Here is a 22,317-nt window from a genome sequence, read left to right as displayed (position 1 = left end):
TGAGTCGGACTGGAGCTCTCTGCCCTTTACCAATCCAGCCACGGACCCATCCATCTGGCCCATCAAGACTCACTCTCATTTCATCAGTCCATAAAACCTTTGAAAAATCAGTCTTGAGATATTTCTTGGCCCAGTCTTGACGTTTCAGCTTGTGTGTCTTGTTCAGTGGTGGTCGTCTTTCAGCCTTTCTTACCTTGGCCATGTCTCTGTGTATTGCACACCTTGTGCTTTTGGGCACTCCAGTAATGTTGCAGCTCTGAAATATGGCCAAACTGGTGGCAAGTGGCATCTTGGCAGCTGCACGCTTGACTTTTCTCAGTTCATGGGCTGTTATTTTGCGCCTTGGTTTTTCCACACGCTTCTTGCGACCCTGTTGACTATTTTGAATGAAATGCTTGATTGTTCGATGATCACGCTTCGGAAGCTTTGCAATTTTAAGAGTGCTGCATCCCTCTGCAAGATATCTCACTATTTTTGACTTTTCTGAGCCTGTCAAGTCCTTCTTTTGACCCATTTTGCCCAAGGAAAGGAAGTTGCCTAATAATTATGCACACCTGATATAGGGTGTTGATGTCATTAGACCACACCCCTTCTCATTACAGAGATGCACATTACCTAATATGCTTAATTGGTAGTAGGCTTTCGAGCCTATACAGCTTGGAGTAAGACAACATGCATAAAGAGGATGATGTGGTCAAAATACTCATTTGCCTAATAATTCTGCACTCCCCGTATATACACACATACTTATATGTATATATACACCTAGACATATATAGGTGTGATAGTAGCAGAAACATATGCTTGCGCTAATGAAATCATTTACACTAATATGGCTCCGCTCCTATACCCATATACACAAGTTCAGATGTTTTGCCTGCCTCCAAATACCCCCAAAAAATGCCTGCAACAACACACCTGGGCGTTTTTTTTTGGCGCAAGCGTTTTTTTGGGCATTTTTTTTGGGTTCTTTGGAGGCAGACAAAACATCTGAACTTCTGTATACGGGTATATATACACACATACTTATATGTATATATACACCTAGACATATATAGGTGTGATAGTAGCAGAAATATATGCTTGCGCTAATGAAATCATTTACACTAATATGGCTCCGCTCCTATAACACCTATATATGTCTAAGTGTAAAATACATATAAGTATGTGTGTATATATACCTCTATACACAAGTTCAGATGTTTTGCCTGCCTCCAAAAGCCCCCTGGGCGTTTTTTTTGGCGCTAGCGTTTTTTTTGGCATTTTTTTGGGTTCTTTGGAGGCAGGCAAAACATCTGAACTTCTGTATAGGGGTATTTATGTACACACACACTTATATGTATTTTACACTTAGACATAGGTGTTAATTATTTCATTAGCGCAAGTAGTGTTTTCTGCTCCTTTCACACCTATATATGTCTAGGTGTATATATACATTCATGGGTGTGTATATATACCCCCTATACACATGTTCAGATGTCATGCCTGACTCCAAACATGTGCTCAAAAAATCCCTATAGACGCCTGCAGCCAAAAAGCAAGCTGATGGGTGAGAAGCCATATCCCTGCAGCGAAAGTGACTTCAGAGAAACTAGCTTTTCTCTATAGCGGTCACCCTGATATGGAAGGGTTTGGTCACCCTGCCATAGCAGTCAGTGTCAGTTCACCCTACACTACATTACGATCACCCTAGCACATAACACTTTCCCTACAGAAACTACATTTTTGCATCTAACTAAAGTGTAAAAGAGCACTCTAACTACACTAGATATCCCTTTCCTCACACTAATAAATGCTAAATGACACTTTTGAAGCCAATTTAACAGAACTGCTTCCATTCTCTTCCATGTCCCTGTATTACAATGCTAGGGATTTGCCGGGGCTATCTTATATATGGGGGGGGCGTATTCACTAATGATTGGTCTAGGGACCCCCTAGTTACTCCAATCACATTCCTAGCATTCTCCTGCCCCCTCAATTGGCTTTTGCTAATGGTTCTGGTCCAATCATGGGCTTTTAAAGCCCATTTCCTGTCCCATTGCATTTTGGTCGGTTCTGGTTGCCGAATTCCGAACTTTTTGGGCAAATTTGGCCGAACATCGAACAGCCAATGTTCGGGTCGAACCATCAGTTCGACCCGAACCGTTCGATCATCCCTAGCCCAGGGATGGGGTTCCGTTCCTTTCACACCTATATATGTGTATATATATATATGTGTGTGTGTATATATACCCCTATACAGAAGTTCAGATGTCATGCCTGCCTCCAAAGACGCCCAAAAAATGCCCAATAAATGCCTGCAACAAAAACGCCCAGGTGTGAAAGGAGCGGAGCCCCATCCCTGCGCTACTGAAATTCTAAGAAAAATTATCTTTTTTTTCCTGGCGGTCACCCTGACATGGAAGAGTTCGGTCACCCTGGCATAGCAGTCAGAGTCAGTTCACCCTAAACTTCACTACGGTCACCCTGACACTTAACACTTTCCCTACAGAAACTAGATTATTGAATCTAACTATAGTGGTAAATAGTACCCTAACTACACTGCATATCCCTTTCCTCACACTAATAATTGCAAAATGACACTGGAGCAGCAGGAGTAACAGAAATGCTTCCACTCTATTGCACAGCCTCTCTATTACAGTGCTAGAGATTTGGCGGGGCTATGTTATATACTGGGGGGCGTATGGGGGGCGTATTCACTCCTGATTGGCCTCTGGACCCCCTAGTCACTCCAATCACTTTTACTGATGTTTCTGGTCCAATCACGGGCTTTTAAAGCCCAGTTCCTGTCCCATTGCATTTTGGGTGGTTCTGGTGGCCGAATTCCGAACTTTTACCGCAAAAGTTCGGAATTTGGCCGAATTTCGAACAGCCAATGTTCGGGTCGAACCGATTGTCGACCCGAACCGTTTCGATCATCCCTAGCTCCAACTCCTTTCCATTGTGCTCTAACCCTTAATATCTGTGTTCCCTCATAGTATTAATATTCATTATAGTGTACAAGAAAATGGTCTTGGTCACCGTGCTGCAGCTCAGTTTCAGGGTCTTGGCAATCTTCTTACAGCCTAGGCCATCATTATGTAGAGCAAAAATTCTTTTTTTTTTTTAGAACCTCAGAGAGTTCTTTGCCATCAGGTGCCATGTTGAACTTCCAGTGACCAGTATGAGAGAGTTAAGCCCCGTACACACGTACCGATTGTCGGCCGTAAATATTTGGCCGACGACCGATCGGCCGATTGTAGGCTTGTTAGTATGATGCTTCCGACAGCCGACAGCGCATTTTCGGTCGAACAGAATCTGTCGTGCAGGCATTAAAATTTTTGTTGGCCAACACCAGAACGGCCGATTGTTCGCCAGTCAGTACAGATTTCGGCCGACAGACAGCAGATTAGCAATACTGGGCATGCTCAGAAAAGAAAAAAGACAAGGAAAGTTAACCATCACATGACATCACTTCTGCAGTTGGCTGTTGTTGGCCGACAAAATTCGTGTGCAGTCTTTTGCAGTTTTCAACAGACACGACAGCCCTGGACAAAAGACTGCCGATCGTTCGGCCGACGATCAGTACGTGTGTACGGGGCTTAAGAGCGATAACACCAAATTTAACACACCTGCTCCCCGTTCACAACTGAGACTTTATAACACTAACAAGTCACATGACAGGGGAAGGAAAATGGCTAATTGGGCCCAATTTGGACATTTTAACTTAGGGGTGTTTTCAGTTTTGTTTTCAGCGGTTTAGACATTATTGGCTGTGTGTTAAGTTATTTTGAGGGGACAGCAAATTTACACTGTTATACAAGCTGTACACTCACTGCTTTACATTGTAGCAAAGTGTCATTTCTTCAGTGTTGTCACATTAAAAGATATAATTAAATATTTACAAAAATGTGAGGGGTGTACTCACTTTTGTGAGATACTGTATACCAATTGATTTGAATATTTTCTAGGTGTCTGATCCAGAAAAAATCTAAATATAAATAAATTGTGACCCATTTCTAATGCTCATTTACAGCATGCATATTCTGGGTCTGAGACTCCTCATTTAGGTACTTCCTTTGAAAGATTCGCCAAAGGCTACACTACAACAACTACTCCAACTTCTTCTATAATAACAGTATCCACTCCAACCTCTTCTGTTATTTGTCTACCCTCTTCTTCCTTTAATACAACCACTCTACCATATTTATGGTCTAACACCACTACCCCACCTTCTTCATTACCACAGCCACACATTATCATAGCTTAAGCACCACTGCATACACAATAATATCATTCCTATCCACCACAAACCCAGATGTATTTTCCATAGCATCAAGTCCTCATACACCTTCAGCAGGTAAATGTCTTACATTATATTTGATTTTTATGATGTCGTTTTCTGAAACTGAAGTCTTAAGGTACTGTATATATTGCACTTGTCAAAAACATATTTTTTTATTGTGGTTTACAAAATCGGTAGCTATAAAATACCATGAAGTGCATATCACTCTTTGCTTTATATTACTCTTTGCTTCAGTAGGGAAGCCCCATATTTATATCATGTGAAATACTTTTACTTAATGAGTAGAACCAATTCAATCAGAAGAATTTCTGGCTCATCATTCCTTGTCTGCATGTAGATATATTTGATCAGTAGAGAGATGTTTGACAACTCTCTATCCATATATTTAGGTTAATCGATACATTTGCAATGCATATATTTCCATAGTCTTCAAACTGATTCAGTCAGTTCTACATGTGTGCAATTTATACATCGATTAAACAAAACTCTTTTTTTTATAATATACTGTATTTAATATCAGTTATTAAAATGCTTACATTTATTTTTTGTATCACCCTGTAAAGGTTTATGCCTTTTAGACTGTTCTTTTGATGTGAGCTTTTGCAACTGGAAGCAGTCAGTGGCTGATGACATGGACTGGATACACTGGACAGGCTCAACACCTTCTTCTTTTACTGGACCTTCATATGACCACACAACAGGGTGTAAGAACCTCCTTCACTAATTTAATTCTTACTGAAGTCATTTTTTTAACATTTAAAGTGTTACTAAACACAGAACCTGCATTCGCTATATCTGGTTTCCCATAGTACACAGAATATGGAATGCAATTATTTTAGTAAATATAGAGGGATAAATACCTTTTCTCATCAGCAGTATATAGCAGCCTTGTGACTTGTATCAGTTCCTAGTAAAGCTTGTAGGAGGAGTTTTCATCCTCCCCTGATCCTCTGTCTGGATATGTCTGGAGAGTGCTGATTGGCCCTGTGCGGATCACATGCACTCTCCCAAGAAAAAAAAAAAAAACTCTCTAGTTATACACACCAACCTGGGCATGTGCAGCCTGTCCCCTGTACATATCAGGTTATTTTTTGGAGACAGTGAAAGAAGAGGAAGATCAGGGAGACAGGATCAAACAATCTTTAAACCCAATGCATGGGATTACCCCTTAGGTTCCACAGTGAGTATACCAAGCATGCGTTACTGCATATACAGACTGATTTTACTGTTGTGGGTTTAGTAACACTGTAACACTAGTTTTGAATTTTCCTTCTGTTAGTTAGAGGTTATGTCCCTGTGTTCTTGAATCTGGTTTTGTATTGAAAAAAACGCCCTGAGTCCTGAACCTGATACTTGTCCTATAATGAAGTAAAATTTGTGAGTAAAAAAAAAAAAGTATCAAAACAGTAATTTATAGATTAATACATTAATTTTGGATTTTTCAGTTGGGTACTACCTCTATATTGATGGGCAGTTTTCACATGAGGGAGACTTTGCAAGACTGGAGAGTCCTACTTATTGTTTCAGTGGAATGCATTGCTTGCAATTCTGGTATCACATGTATGGAGTTGCACAGTCCATGATGCTAAGGGTGGCAGTATTAAGAGAGAAAGGCTTGGAATATGTTACCAGAATAAAAGGAAATCAGGGGGACATGTGGCATGTAGAAAACATTTTCCTGCCTGACAGCCAAATTATCCAGGTAAGAAATGAAGTATTTCCGTCAACATTTTAAAATAAAATATAATTCTACTGGAATCATGTAATTCCTATCATAATATAGTATATTTATAAATCTGATCTACTGTATTTTAACAGATTATTATTGAAGGTTTTAGAGGTGAAAACTACCGTAGTGATGTTGCCATTGATGATATCTCTTTCTTCCCAGGAAACTGTGCTGGTAAGCCATGTGATCCGTGTATAGTTCACTGGCCTTTCCTTGAACTTTATCTTTAAATATAGTGTAAAGTTTGAGCATTACTGTTCACATAATTCAAAACATCATGAAGAAGACTTGCATGTATAGTTCAGCTGATTTAAAACTGAGGTTTAACATGATGCATTTTGTCTTTTAGGTACACCCACCACTACCACAACCACTACAACATCAAAACCATCAGGTACATAGCTGTCATTTTCAATGTCAGCATTTTGCGTTATCACTGTCTGGTACTATATGAAATAAATGTACATTATTTGACTCTAGATAGGAATTGCAGAAGCCACTTCACCCTCTATTACTGAAAAATTGTACCATTTAGAAGTGAAATATAGCTGAATGTGTACATATTGTACTTAATATGTACACATTCAGATAACTTAATATAATGCGGTTTGCATTTCGGGGTCCAGTGTATTTTTGTTCACTGGTTCAGGTGCGATTAAGGGGTGAACATTTGCCTGAATTTGCACTTGAACCCCAACCAAAATGCATAGGACCCCCGGTTTAAAACGCCACCAATTTGAATATATGTGAACCTAGTCTTACAGTCAAAAAACAGCCAGGCATTTAATGTGTTTAAAAGAGGGCTAGCGTGCTCCGGATCGTCAACGGGGAAGCTGATGCAGCGGGCAGGTGGCTCCGATTGCCGCCTAACATCCACGATCATTCCCTGCTGAGAGAGAAGGGCGGTTGGCTTTTGTAAACACAGCCAACCGTCCTTCTCCCTGGAATGATCATAGAGCTCATGTGATCCTGCTATATAGGATCACATGTCTCTATGGTCATTTCAGAAGCCACGCCCCTCCACAGTTAGAATCACTCCCCTAGGCTCACATTTAACCCCTTGATCACCCACAGGGTTAACCCCTTCCCTGCCAGTGTCATTATGACAGTAACAGTGCATATTTTTTTAGCACTGATTACTGTAGTAATGTAACTGGTACCCCCAAAAGTGTCAAAAATGTCAGCTAGGGGTCCGATCTGTCCGCCACAATGTCGCAGTCCCACAAAAAATTGCAGATCGCCGCCATTACTAGTAAAAAAAAAAAAAACAATAAAAATGACATAAATCTTTCCCGTAGTTAGTAGACACCATAATCTTTGCACAAACCAAACAAAATGCGCTTATTGCGATTTTTTTTTACCAAAAATATGTAGCGGAAAACAAATTGGCCTAAAATGTTAATAAAAAATGTATTTTTTATTTATTTTTTTTTTTTTGGGGGGGGGGGGGAGTCATATAGCAGAATGTGAAAAATATATATATTTTTTTCAAAATTGTTGCTTTTTTTTGTTTATAGCCCGAAAAATAAAAATGGTATAGGTGATCACATACCACTCAAAGAAAGCTCTATTTGTGGGGAAAAAAAGCTGTAAATTTTGTTTGGGTACAGCGTCGCACGACCGGGCAATTGTCCGTTAAAATAACGCAGTGCCAAATTGCAATATAGGGCCTGGTCATTAAGGGGGCAAATCCTTCCGGTCTAAAAGTGGTAAAAACATACACTAAGAAGTGTTTGTCAATTATTATTTTTTTCCATATACAGAATATTTGTCCTGTGGTGCTTTTTTCTCTTACGGATATGCTTTGATTTACAAAGTATAACACAACATTTCAATTTTCTGTTTAGGTTCTACAACAACTCCTTTCATAGTTTCAACTCCTGATTTAAGTACTTCCTTTAAAACATTCACCACAACCTCTACTACCACTACATCAAGTCCTCATACACCTTCACCAGGTAAATGTCTTACAATGTCTTTGATTTATCTGACATGGTTTTCTCCAACTGAAGTCTTTAGGTACCTATTACACTGTGTCATAGAAACTGTTTATAGTGTTCTCTACAAAAACTGTTGCTATAAAATACCATGAAACTAATGTTACTCTTTGTTATAAAGTGGTTGTAAAGACAATACAATTGCATTAAGGTAAAAAAAATGTACCAGTAGTTATATCATCTCCTAACCTTCCTAAATCCTTACCTGGGTCCTATTTTGATCAAACTCTGTGACTATCCCCTGTGGCGCTCTCCTTTCTCTCTCCTCACAGAACATAAAGGCAGCAGAAGGAGCCAATAATTCCTGCTGCCGTCAATCAAATTCTGTGAGGAGAGAGTGTGGGTGGTGCCAAGCCACACTGTGTGTGTCTATGGACACACACAGTCCGGCTCTGGAGTGAATCTGCAGGTGCACCATAATAGGAAGCAGCTTCCTATGGGAGCACATAGAGAAAAGAAGGAGCAGAGTGTACCTGTGGGGGACCCAAGAAGAGAAGGTTTGGGACTGCTTTGTACAATTCCGTTGCATGGGTAACTATAACATGTTTATTATTTTAAAAAAAAAATACAATTATATATATATATATATATATATATATATATATATATATATATATATATATATATACAGTATCTCACAAAAGTGAGTACACCCCTCACATTTTTGTAAATATTTTATTATATCTTTTCATGTGACAACACTGAAGAAATTCCACTTTGCTACAATGTAAAGTAGTGAGTGTACAGCATGTATAACAGTGTAAATTTGCTATCCCTTCAAAATAACTCAACACACAGCCTTTAATGTCTAAACCGCTGGCAACAAAAGTGAGTACACCCCTAAGTGAAAATGTCCAAATTGGGCCCAAACTGTCAACATTTTGTGTGGCCACCATTATTTTCCAGCTCTGCCTTAACTCTCTTGGGCATGGAGTTCTCCAGAGCTTCACAGGTTGCCACTGGAGTCCTCTTCCACTCCTCCATGATGACATCATGTAGCTGGTGGATGTTAGAGACCTTGCGCTCCTCCACCCTCCATTTGAGGATGCCCCACAGATGCTCAATAGGGTTTAGGTCTGGAGACATGCTTGACCAGTCTATTACTTTTACCCTCAGCTTCTTTAGCAAGGCAGTGGTCATCTTGGAAGTGTGATTTGGGTTGTTATCATGTTGGAATACTGCCCTGCATCCCTGTCCCTGAAGGGAGAGCATCATGCTTTGCTTCAGTATGTCACAGTACATGTTGGCGTTCATGGATCCCTCAATGAACTGTTGCTCCCCAGTGCTGACAGCACTTATGCAGCCCCAGACCATGACACTCTCACCACTATGCTTGACTGTAGGCAAGACACACTTGTCTTTGTACTCCTCACCTGGTTGCCGCCACACACGCTTGACACCATCTGAACCAAATAAGTTTATCTTGGTCTCATCAGAGCACAGGACATGGTTCCAGTAATCCATGTCCTTAGTCTACATGTCTTCTTATGTGTCTGTCTTCTTATGTGACTTATACTAAATGTCTATTACCCAAAGACAACCTTTGGATATGATGCTGAGGACGTGCACTCAACTTCCTTGGTCGACCATGGTGAGGCCTGTTCTGAGTGAAACCTGTCCTGTTAAACCATTCTATGGTCGTGGCCACCGTGCTGCAGCTCAGTTTCAGGGTCTTAGCAATCTTCTTATAGCCTAGGGCCCTAGGCCATCTTTATGTAGAGCAACAATTCTTTTTTCAGATTCTTTAGAGAGTTCTTTGCCATGAGGTGCCATGTTGAACTTCCAGTGACCAGTATGAGAGAGTGAGAGCGATAACACCATATTTAACACACCTGCTCCTTAATCACACCTGAGACCTAATAACACTAACGAGTCACATAACACCGGGGAGGGAAAATGGCTAATCGGGCCCAATTTGGACATTTTAACTTAGGGGTTTACTCACTGTTGTTACCCGCGGTTTAGACATTATTGGCTGTGTGTTGAGGTATTTTGAGGGGACAGCAAATTCACACTGGTATACAAGCTGTACACTCACTACTTTACATTGTAGCAAAGTGTTATTTCTACAGTGTTGTCACATGATAAGATATAATAAAATATTTACAAAAATGTGAGGGGTGTACTCACTTTTGTGAGATACTGTATACCAATTGTTTTGAATATTTTCTAGGCATCTGACCAAGAAAAAATCTAGAGATAAAAAAAATTGTGACACATTTCTAATTGTCATTTTACAGCATGCATATTCTGGGTCTGAGACTCCTCATTTAGGTACTTCCTTTGAAACATTCACCACAAGCTCCACTACAACAACTACTCCAACTTATTCTATGATAACAGTAACCACTCCAACCTCTTCTGTTACTAGTCTACCCTCTTCTTCCATTAATACAACCACTCTACCATATTTATGGTCTAACACCGCTACCCCATCTTCTTCATTACCACAACCACACATTATCCTATCTTAGGCACCACTGTATATATAATAACATCATTCCTATCCACCACAAACCCAGATGTATTTTCCATAGCATCAAGTCCTCTTACAACTTCAGCATGTAAATCCCTTACATTATATTTGATTTTTATGATGTCGTTTTCTGAAACTGAATTGTTAAGGTACTGTATATATTGCACTTGTCAAAAACATATTTTTTATTGTGTTTTACAAAACTGGTAGCAATAAAATACCATGCAGTGCATATCACTCTTTGCTTTATATTACTATTTGCTTCAGTTGGGAAGCCCCATATTTATGTCATGTGAAATACTTTTACTTAATGAGTAGAGCCTGTTCAATCAGAAGAATTTATGGCTCATTATTCCTTGTCTTCATGTAGATATATTTGATCAGTAGAGAGATGTCTGACAACTCTTTATCCATATATTTAGGTTAATCGATACATTTGCAATGCATATATTTCAATATTTCCATAGTCTTCAAACTGATTCAGTCAGTTCTACATGGGTGCAATTTCTGCATCGATTAAACAAAACTTTTTTTTATAATATACTGTATTTCATATCAGTTATTAAAATGCTTACATTTATTTTTTATCACCCTATAAAGGTTTATGCATTTTAGACTGTTCTTTTGATGTGAGCTCCTGCAACTGGAAGCAGTCAGTGGCTGATAACATGGACTGGATACAATGGACAGGCTCAACACCTTCTTCTTTTACTGGACCTTCATATGACCACACAACAGGATGTAAGAATCTCCTTCACTAATTTATTTCTTACTAAAGTCATTTTTTTTTATTTATTAACATTTAAAGTGTTACTAAACCCAGAACCTGCATTCTCTATATCTGGTTTCCCACAGTACACAGAATATGGAATGCAATTATTTTAGTAAATATAGAGGGATAAATACCTTTTCTCATCAGCAGTATATAGCAGCCATGTGACTTGTATCAGTTCCTAGTAAAGCTTGTAGGAGGAGTTGTCATTTACCCCTGATCCTCTGTCTGGACAGTGCTGATTGGCCCTGTGTTGATCACATGCACTCTCCCAAGGAAAAAAAAAAAAAATCTCTAGCTATACACACCAACCTGGGCATGTGCAGCCTGTCCCTTGTAAATATCAGGTTATTTTTTGGAGACAGTGAAAGAAGAGGAGGATCCGGGAGACAGGATCAAACAGCCTTTAAACCCAATGCAAAGGATTACCCCTTAGGTTCCACAGTGAGTATACCAAGCATGCTTTACTGCATATACAGACTGATTTTACTGTTGTGGGTTTAGTAACACTGTAGCACTAGTTTTGAATTTTCCTTCTGATAGTTTGAGGTTATGTCCCTGTGTTCTTGAATCTGGTTTTGTATTGAAAAAACCGCCCGGAGTCCTGAACCTGATACTTGTCCTATAATGAAGTAAAATTTGTGAGTTAAAAAAAAAAAAAAGTATCACAACAGTAATTTATAAATTAATACAATAATTTTGGATTTTTCAGTTGGGCACTACCTCTATATTGATGGGCAGTTTTCACATGAGGGAGACTTTGCAAGACTGGAGAGTCCTACTAATTGTTTCAGTGGAATGCATTGCTTGCAATTCTGGTATCACATGTATGGAGTTGCACAGTCCATGATGCTAAGGGTGGCAGTATTAAGAGAGAAAGGCTTGGAATATGTTACCAGTATAAAAGGAAATCAGGGAGACATGTGGCATGTAGAAAACATTTTCCTGCCTGACAGCCAAATTATCCAGGTAAGAAATAAAGTATTTCCGCCACCATTTTAAAATAAGATAAAATTGTACTGGAATCATGTAATTCCTATAATGATATAGTATATTTATAAATCTGATCTATTTTAACAGATTATTATTGAAGGTATTAGAGGTGAAGACTTCCGTAGTGATGTTGCCATTGATGATATCTCTTTCTTCCCAGGAAACTGTGCTGGTAAGCCATGTGATCCGTGTATAGTTCACTGGCCTTTCCTTGAACTTTATCTTTAAATATAGTGTAAAGTTTGAGCATTACTGTTCACATAATTCAAAACGTCATGAAGAAGACTTGCATGTATAGTCCAGCTGATTTAAAACTGAGGTTTAACATGATGCATTTTGTCTTTTAGGTACACCCACCACTACCACAACCACTACAACATCAAAATCATCAGGTACATAGCTGTCATTTTCATAGTCAGCATTTTGCGTTATCACTGGCTGGTACTATATGAAATAAATATACATTATTTGACTCTAGATAGGAATTACAGAAGCCACTCCACCCACTATTACTGAAAAATTGTACCATTTAGAAGTGAAATGTCTCTGAATGTGTACATATTGTATTTAATATGTACACATTCAGATAACTTAATAAACTGCGGTTTGCATTTCGGGGTCCAGTGCATTTTTATTCACCGATTCAGGTGCGATTCAGGGGTGAACATTTGCCTGAATTTGCATCTGAACCAGACCCAAAACGCACAGGACCCCTGCTTTAAATTTGCATATATGTGAACCTGGCCTTACAGTAAAAAAACAGCCAATAAAGAAGGGGATGTATTCCAGAGATAAGACTATAATCCTTCAACTTTATAAAACTCTGGTCCGACCGCATCTGGAGTATTCTGTCCAGTTCTGGCAGTTCTGGCAAATAATGTGTTTAAAAGAAGGCTAGCACTGTCAGCACCATACTTTTCTCATGCCAGAATCACTTTAACCACTTGCTGACCGCTTACGGTATATATACTGCAGCAGTGTGGCTCTCCCAGGCAAACCTACGTAAGTATACATCGGTCACCTGGTGGCAGCCAGGGGGTGAGCGTGCACTGCTGGCGGTGCGCTCCCACTCCCGATCGTTAGCAGGGAAGCCGATGCAGTGGGCAGGTTCTCTGATTGCCGCCTAACAACCGTGATCGTTCCCTGCTGAGAGAGAAGGACGGTCGGCTTTTGATAAACACAGCCGATCGTCGTTCTCCCTGAAATGATCATAGAGCCCATGTGATCCTGCTATATAGGATCACATGTCTCTATGGTCATTTCAGAAGCCACCCCCCCCCCACAGTTAGAATCACTCCCCTAGGCTCACATTTAACCCCTTGATCACCCACAGGGTTAACCCCTTCCATGCAAATGGCATTATTACAGTAACAGTGCATATATATAGCACTGATTACTGTAGTAATGTCACTGGTACCCCCAAAAGTGTCAAAAATGTCAGATAGGGGTTTGATCTGTCCACCGCAATGTCGCAGTCCCACAAAAATCGCAGATCGCCACCATTACCAGTAAAAAAAACAAAATAATAAAAATAACATAAATCTTTCCCGTAGTTAGTAGACGCGATAACGTTTGCGCAAACCAATCAAGATACGCTTATTGCGATTTTTTTTACCAAAAATATGTAGCGGAAAACAAATTGGCCTAAAATGTTAAAAAAATTTTATTTTTATTTTTTTTTTGGGGGGGGGGGGAGTCATATAGCAGAATGTGAAAAATTTTGTTTTATTTTTCAAAATTGTTGCTCTTTTTTTGTTTATATCCCAAAAAAAAAAAAAAAAATGGCATAGGGGATCAAATACCACCAAAAAAAAGCTCTATGTGTGGGGAAAAGAAAAAACCATAAATTTCATTTGGGTACAGCGTCGCACGACCGGGCAATTGTCCGTTAAAGTAACGCAGTGCTAAATCGCAAAATAGGGCCTGGTCATTAAGGGGGCAAATCCTTCCGGTCTAAAAGTGGTAAAAACATACACTAAGAAGTGTTTGTCAATTATTATTTTTTCCATATACAGAATATTTGTCCTGTGGTGCTTTTTTCTCTTACGGATATGCTTTGATTTACCAAGTATAACACACCATTTTACTTTTCTGTTTAGGTTCTACAACAACTCCTTTCATAGTTTCAACTCCTGATTTAAGTTCTTCCTTTAAAACATTCACCACAACCTCTACTACCACTACATCAAGTCCTCATACACCTTCACCAGGTAAATGTCTTACAATGTCTTTGATTTATCTGACATAGTTTTCTCCAACTGAAGTCTTTAGGTACCTATTACTTCCTGTCATAGAAATTGTTTTTATTGTGATCTACAAAACCTGTTGCTATAAAATACCATGAAATGAATGTTACTCTTTGCTATAAAGTGGTTGTAAAGGCAATACATTTGTATTAAGGTAAAAAAAAATACTAGTAATTGTACCATCTCTTAACCTTCCTAAATACTTACCTGAGTCCTATTTTGATCCAACTCTGTGCCTATCCCCAGCTGCGCTCTTCTTTCTCTCTCCTCACTGAACATAAAGGCAGCAGAAGGAGCCAATGATTCCTGCTGCCGTCAATCAAATTCTGTGAGGAGAGAGTGTGGGTGGTGCCAAGCTATGGGCACACACAGTCCAGCTCTGGAGCAAATCTGCAGGTGCATGATAATAGGAAGCAGCTTCTTATGGGAGCTTATAGAGAAAAGAAGGAGCAGAGAGAACCTGTGGGGGACACCAGAAGAGAAGGTTTGGGACTGCGTTGTGCAATTCCATTGCACGGGTAACTATAACATGTTTATTATTTTAAAAATATATACAATTTATATATATATATATATATATATATATATATATATACATATATATATATATATATATATATATATACATATATATATATATATATATATATATATATATATATATATATATATATACAGTATCTCACAAAAGTGAGTGCACCCCTCACATATTTGAGAATATTTTATTATATCTTTTCATGTGACAACACTGAAGAAATTACACTTTGCTACAATGTAAAGTAGCGACTGTACACCTTGTATAACAGTGTAAATTTGCTGTCCCCTCAAAATAACTCAACAAACAGCCATTGATGTCTAAACCGCTGGCAACAAAAGTGAGTACACCCCTAAGTTAAAATGTCCAAATTGAGCCTAAAGAGTCAATATTTTGTGTGGCCACCATTATTTTCCAGCACTGCCTTAACCCTCCTGGGCATGGAGTTCACCAGAGCTTCTTAGGTTGCCACTGGAGTCCTCTTCCACTCCTCCATGATGACATCAAAGAGCTGCTGGATATTACAGACCTTGTGCTCCTCCACCTTCCATTTGAGGATGCCCCACAGATGCTCAATAGGGTTTAGGTCTGGAGACATGCTTGGCGAGTCTATTACTTTTACCCTTAGCTTCTTTAGCAAGACTATGGTCATCTTGGAGGTGTGCTTGGGGTCGTTATCATGTTAGAATACTGCCCTGCATCGCAGTCCCTGAAGAGAGGGCATCATCCTCTGCTTCAGTATGTCACAGTACATGTTGGCATTCATGGTTCCCTCAATGAACTGTAGCTCCCCAATGCCAGCAGCACTCATGTAGCCCCAGACCATGACACTCCCACCACTATGCTTGACTGTAGGCAAGACACACTTGTATTTGTACTCCTCACCTGGTTGACGCCACACACGCTTGACACCATACACAGTTTATCTTGGTCTCATCAGAGCACAGGACATGGTTCCAGCAATCCTCGTCCTTATTCTGCTTGTCTTTAGCAAACTGTTTGCGGGCTTTTTTGTGCATCATCTTTAGAAGAGGCTTCCTTCTGGGACGACATCCATGCAGACTAATTTGATGCAGTATGCGGCATATGGTCTGAGCACCCACAGGCTGACCCCCCACCCCTTCAACCTCTGCAGCAATGCTAGCAGCACTTATACGCCTATTACCCAAAGACAACCTCTGGATATAATGCTGAGCACGTGTACTCAACTTCTTTTGTCAACCATGGTGAGGCCTTTTCTGAGTGGAAGCTGTCCTTTTAAACTGCTGTATAGCCATGGCCACCAAGCTGCAGCTCAGTTTCATGGTATTGGCAATCTTCTTATAGCCTAGGGCCCTAGACCATCTTTATGTAAAGCAACAATTCTTTTTTTCAGATCTTTAGAGAGTTCTTTGCCATGAGATGTTATGTTGAACTTCCAGTGACCAGTATGAGAGAGTGAGAGTGATAACACCAAATTTAACACACCTGCTCCTTATTCACACCTGAGACCTTGTAACACTAGCGAGTCACGTGACACCGGGGAGAGAAAATGGCTAATTGGGCCCAATGTGGACACTTTAACTTAGGGGTGTACTCACTGTTGTAGCCAGCAGTTTAGACATTATTGGCTGTGTGTTGAGGTATTTTGAGGGGACAGCAAATTTACGCTGTTATACAAGCTGTACACTAACTACTTTACATTGCAGCAAAGTGTCATTTCTTCAGTGTTGTCACATGAAAAGATATAATAAAATATTTACAAAAATCTGAGGGGCGTACTCACTTTTGTGAGATACTGTATACCAATTGATTTGAATATTTTCTAGGTGTCTGACCGAGAAAAAATCTAGAGATAATTAAATTGTGACACATTTCTATTGCTCATTTACAGCATGCATATTCTGGGTCTGAGACTCCTCATTTAGGTACTTCCTTTGAAACATTCGCCACAGGCTCCACTACAACAACTACTCCAACTTCTTCTATGATAACAGTATCCACTCCAAGTTCTACACGTGTGCAATGTCTGCGTTGATTAAACAAAACTTTTTTTATAATATGCTAAATGTAATAACAGTTATTAAAATGCTTACATTTTTTTTGTATCACCCTATAAAGGTTTATGCATTTTAGACTGTTCTTTTGATGTGAGCTTCTGCAACTGGAAGCAGTCAGTGGCCGATAACATGGACTGGATACACTGGACAGGCTCAACACCTTCTTCTTTTACTGGACCTTCGTATGACCACACAACAGGGTGTAAGAACCTCCTTCACTAATTTAATTCTTACTGCAGTCATTTTTTTTTTATTTAAAACCAATTAAAGTGTTACTAAACCCAGAACCTGAATTCTCTATATCTGGTTTCCCACAGTACACTGAATATGGAATGCAATTATTTTAGTAAATATAAAGGGATAAATACCTTTTCTCATTAGCAATATATATCAGCCTTGTGACTTGCATCAGTTTCTAGTAAAGCTTGTAGGAGGAGTTGTCATTCTCCCCTGATCCTCTGTCTGGACATGTCTGGACAGTGTTGATTGGCCCTGTGTTAATCACATGCACTCTCCCAAAAAAAAACTTTCTAGCTAGACAGTGAAAGAAGAGGAGGATCAGGGAGACAGGATCAAATGGCCTTTATACACAATGCAAAGGATTAACCCCTTAGGTTCCACAGAGAGTATAACAAGCATGCTTTACTGCATATACAGACTGATTTTACTGTTGTGGGTTTAGTAACACTGTAACACAAGTTTTGAATTTTCCTTCTGTTAGTTTGAGGTTATATCCCTGTGTTTTTGTTTTTGGTTTTATATTGAAAAAACTGTCCTCCTGAACCTGATATTTGTCCTATAATAAAGTAAAATTTGTGAGTTAAAAAAAAAGTATCACAACAGTAATTTATAGATTAATACATTCATTTTGGATTTTTCAGTTGGGCACTACCTCTATATTGATGGGCAGTTTTCACATGAGGGAGACTTTGCAAGACTGGAGAGTCCTACTAATTGTTTCAGTGGAATGCATTGCTTGCAATTCTGGTATCACATGTATGGAGTTGCACAGTCCATGATGCTAAGGGTGGCAGTATTAAGAGAGAAAGGCTTGGAATATGTTACCAGTATAAAAGGAAATCAGGGGGACGTGTGGCATGTAGAAAACATTTTCCTGCCTGACAGCCAAATTATCCAGGTAAGAAATGAAGTATTTCCGCCACCATTTTAAAATAAAATAAAATTGTACTGGAATCATGTAATTCCTATAATGATATAGTATATTTATAAATCTGATCTATTTTAACAGATTATTATTGAAGGTATTAGAGGTGAAGACTTCCGTAGTGATGTTGCCATTGATGATATCTCTTTCTTCCAAGGAAACTGTGCTGGTAAGTCATGTGATCCGTGTATAGTTCACTGGCCTTTCCTTGAACTTTATCTTTAAATATAGTGTAAAGTTTGAGCATCACTGTTCACATAATTCAAAACGTCATGAAGAAGACTTGCATGTATAGTCCAGCTGATTTAAAACTGAGGTTTAACATGATGCATTTTGTCTTTTAGGTACACCCACCACTACCACAACCACTACAACATCAAAATCATCAGGTACATAGCTGTCATTTTCATAGTCAGCATTTTGCGTTATCACTGGCTGGTACTATATGAAATAAATGTACATTATTTGACTCTAGATAGGAATTACAGAGACCACTTCACCCTCTATTACTGAAAAAATCGTACCATTTAGAAGTGAAATATAGCTGAATGTGTACATATTGTACTTAATATGTACACATTCAAATAACTTAATAAACTGCGGTTTGCATTTCGGGGTCCAGTGCATTTTTATTCACCGATTCAGGTGCGATTCAGGGGTCAACATTTGCCTGAATTTGCATCTGAACCAGACCCAAAACGCACAGGACCCCTACTTTAAAACACATCCCATTTGCATATATGTGAACCTGGCCTTACAGTCAAAAAACAGCCAGGCAAATAATGTGTTTAAAAGAGGGCTAGCACTGTCAGCCCCATGCTAGAATCACTGTAAACATTCACTAAGAAGTGTTTGTCAATTATTATTTTTTTCCATTGTAGTGCTATTTTGTTCACTCTCAGCGGCTACTGGGGTATGATGACGCCACCTGTTTAGTATTTAGGAGCAGAGTCTATGTAATCTGTGTGATCAGGGCAGGATTTGCAACAAACGCCAGTGCCTCCACTCATTCAGGGCTTGTGATTAGCAAGTGAAATCCCAATTGAGAAATATATCATCCATAGAGACAGTAATCCACACTGCAGAGTGTTTAAATGTCCATGTATTGAAGAAATAACATTCAGTGAACCATACAACATAAGATATTTTCCTCAGGAACATGAAATCATTAGCAGTGTCTCTGTGTGTCTCAGTGAGGGGATGTTGCAGAACTTACAAGTCTGTTCTCTCAGCAGGAGTCCCTGTTCTAGACATGTGCTTCCCTTGTGTCCAGAATCATGCGAGAGAGAGAGAGAGAGAAAGAGAGCATAGCAGGCATATTGGGAAAGGGAAAAACAAACACTGCATAACAGGAATACACACTGAAAGATGGGCAAAGAAATTATCACATCACTACACGATATACAGAATATTTGTCCTGTGTTTTTTTTTTTTTCTCTTACGGATATGCTTTGATTTACCAAGTATAACACAACATTTTAATTTTCTGTTTAGGTTCTACAACAACTCCTTTCATAGTTTCAACTCCTCATTTAAGTACTTATTTTAAAACATTCACCACAACCTCTACTACCACTACATCAAGTCCTCATACACCTTCACCAGGTAAATGTCTTACAATGTCTTTGATTTATCTGACATAGTTTTCTCCAACTGAAGTCTTTAGGTACCTATTACTTCCTGTCATAGAAATTGTTTTTTTTTTTTATTGTGCTCTACAAAACCTGTTGCTATAAAATACCATGACATTAATGTTACTCTTTGCTTTAAACTGGTTGTAAAGGCAATACATTTGCATTAAGGTAAAGAATGTACCAGTAGTTTGTATCATCTCCTAACCTTCCTAAATACTTACCTGAGTCCTATTTTGATCCAACTCTTGCCTATCCCAGGCAGCGCTCTCCTTTCTCTCTCCTCACAGAACATAAAGGCAGCAGAAAGAGCCAATAATTCCTGCTGCCATCAATCAAATTCTGTGAGGAGAGAGTGTGGGTGGTGCCAAGCCACACTGTGTGTGTCTATGGGCACACACAGTCTGGCTCTGGAGCGAATCTGCAGGTGCACCACAATAGGAAGCAGCTTCTTATGGGAGCGCATAGGGAAAAGAAGGAGCGGAGAGTGTCTGTAGGGGACCCCAGAAGAGAAGGTTTGGGATTGCGTTGTGCAATTTTATTATATCTTTTCCTGTGAAAACACTGAAGAAATGACACTTTGCTACAATGTAAAGTAGTGAATGTACAGCTTGTATAACAGTGCAAATTTGCTGTCCCTTCAAAATAACTCAACACACAGCCATTAATGTCTAAACCACTGGCAACAAAAGTGAGTACACCCCTAAGTGAAAATGTCCAAATTGGGCCCAAAGTGTCAAAATCTTGTGTGGCCACCATTATTTTCCAGCACTGCCTTAACCCTGTTGGGCATGGAGTTCACCAGAGCTTCACAGGTTTCCACTGGAGTCCTCTTCCACTCTTCCATGATGACATCATGGAGCTGGTGGATGTTAGAGACCTTGCGCTCCACCACCTTCCATTTGAGGATGCCCTACAGATGCTCAACAGGGTTTAGGTCTGAAGACATGTATGGCCAGTCTATTACTTTTACCCTCAGCTTCTTTGGCAAGGCAGTGGTCATCTTGGAGGTATGTTTGGGGTCGTTACCATGTTGGAATACTGCCCTTCATTGCAGTCCCTGAAGGGAGGGCATCATGCTCTGCTTCAGTATGTCACAGTACATGTTGGCATTCATAGATCCCTCAATGAACTGTAGCTCCCCCAGTGCTGGCAGCACTTATGCAGCCCCAGACCATGACACTCTCACCACTATGCTTGACTGTAGGCAAAACACACTTGTGTTTGTACTCCTCACCTGGTTGACGCCACACACGCTTGACACCATACACAGTTTATCTTGGTCTCATCAGACCACAGGATATGGTTCCAGCAATCCACGCCCTATGGTCTGCTTGTCTTCAGCAAACTGTTTTCAGGCTTTCTTGTGCATCATCTTTAGAGGAGGCTTCCTTCTGGGACGACATCCTTGCAGACTAGCAGTATGCGGCATATGGTCTGAACACCCACAGGCTGATCCCCCACCCCTTCAGCCTCTGCAGCACTTATACGTCTATTACCCAAAGACAACCTCTGGATATGACGCTGAGCACGTGTACTCAACTTCTTTGGTCGACCATGATGAGGCCCTTTCTGAGTGGAACCTGTCCTGTTATACCACTGTATGGTCGTGGCCACTATGCTGCAGCTCAGTTTCAGGGTTTTGGCAATCTTCTTATAGCCTAGGGCCCTAGGCCCTCTTCATGTAGAGCAACAATTCTTTTTTTTAGATCCTTAGAGAGTTCTTTGCCATGAGGTGCTATGTTGAACTTCCAGTGACCAGTATGAGAGATTGAGAGCGATAACACCAAATTTAACACACCTGCTCCTTATTTACACCTGAGACCTTGTAACACCAGCGAGGCACATAACACCGGGGAGAGAAAATGGCTACTTGGGCCCAATTTGGACATTTTAACTTAGGGGTGTACTCACTTTTGTTGCCAGCGTTTTAGACATTATTAGCTGTGTGTTGAGTTATTTTTGAGGGGACAGCAAATTTACACTGGTATACAAGCTGTACACTCACCACTTTACATTGTAGCAAAGTGTCATTTCTTCAGTGTTGTCACATGAAAAGATATAATAAAATAATTACAAAAATGTGAGGGGCGTACTCACATTTGTGAGATAATGTATACCAATTGATTTGGATTTTTTCTAGGCAAATGACCCAGAAAAAATATAGAGATAAATACATTGTGACACATTTCTAATGCTCATTTACAGCATGTATATTCTGGGTCTGAGACTCCTCATTTAGGTACTTCCTTTGAAACGTTCACCACAAGCTCCACTACAACAACTACTCCAACTTCTTCTATGATAACAGTATCCACTCCAACCTCTTCTGTTACTAGTCTAATCTCTTCTTCCTTTATTACAACCACTCTACCATATTTATGGTCTACCACCACTTCCCTACCTTCTTCATTACCACAACCACACATTATCCTAGCTTAAGCACCAC

The 22,317-nt window shown here is 39.7% G+C and overlaps 2 protein-coding genes across 2 annotated transcripts in view; both read left to right on the top strand.

Moving 5' to 3' along the window:
• Positions 1–16,926, top strand: part of LOC309550480 (MAM and LDL-receptor class A domain-containing protein 1-like) — a gene marked incomplete at its 3' end in the record, with an annotated part of 42,603 nt that extends 25,677 nt beyond the window's left edge. Inside the window, exons 5-15 of the mRNA XM_082250850.1 lie at positions 4,864–4,989; positions 5,731–5,987; positions 6,104–6,188; positions 6,364–6,408; positions 7,862–7,972; positions 11,103–11,228; positions 11,972–12,228; positions 12,340–12,424; positions 12,600–12,644; positions 14,352–14,462; positions 16,907–16,926. Coding sequence (XP_082106976.1) covers positions 4,864–4,989; positions 5,731–5,987; positions 6,104–6,188; positions 6,364–6,408; positions 7,862–7,972; positions 11,103–11,228; positions 11,972–12,228; positions 12,340–12,424; positions 12,600–12,644; positions 14,352–14,462; positions 16,907–16,926 — 1,268 coding nt within the window. The remainder of the gene's footprint in view (positions 1–4,863; positions 4,990–5,730; positions 5,988–6,103; positions 6,189–6,363; positions 6,409–7,861; positions 7,973–11,102; positions 11,229–11,971; positions 12,229–12,339; positions 12,425–12,599; positions 12,645–14,351; positions 14,463–16,906) is intronic.
• Positions 16,927–17,201: 275 nt separating this feature from the next.
• LOC309550479 (MAM domain-containing protein 2-like) lies at positions 17,202–22,096 on the top strand (the record flags this gene model as incomplete). Its single annotated transcript, XM_082250849.1, has 6 exons — positions 17,202–17,274; positions 17,954–18,210; positions 18,322–18,406; positions 18,582–18,626; positions 19,732–19,842; positions 22,077–22,096. The coding sequence occupies 6 exons, from the start codon at positions 17,202–17,204 to the stop codon at positions 22,094–22,096; spliced, it is 591 nt and encodes a 196-aa protein (XP_082106975.1).
• Between the last annotated feature and the right edge of the window lie 221 nt (positions 22,097–22,317).

The sequence above is a fragment of the Pelophylax lessonae genome, assembly GCF_965119305.1.
Source record: "Pelophylax lessonae genome assembly, chromosome: 3".
NCBI classification, from domain to species: Eukaryota; Metazoa; Chordata; class Amphibia; order Anura; family Ranidae; genus Pelophylax; species Pelophylax lessonae.
This window is presented reverse-complemented; position numbering and strand designations above follow the sequence as displayed.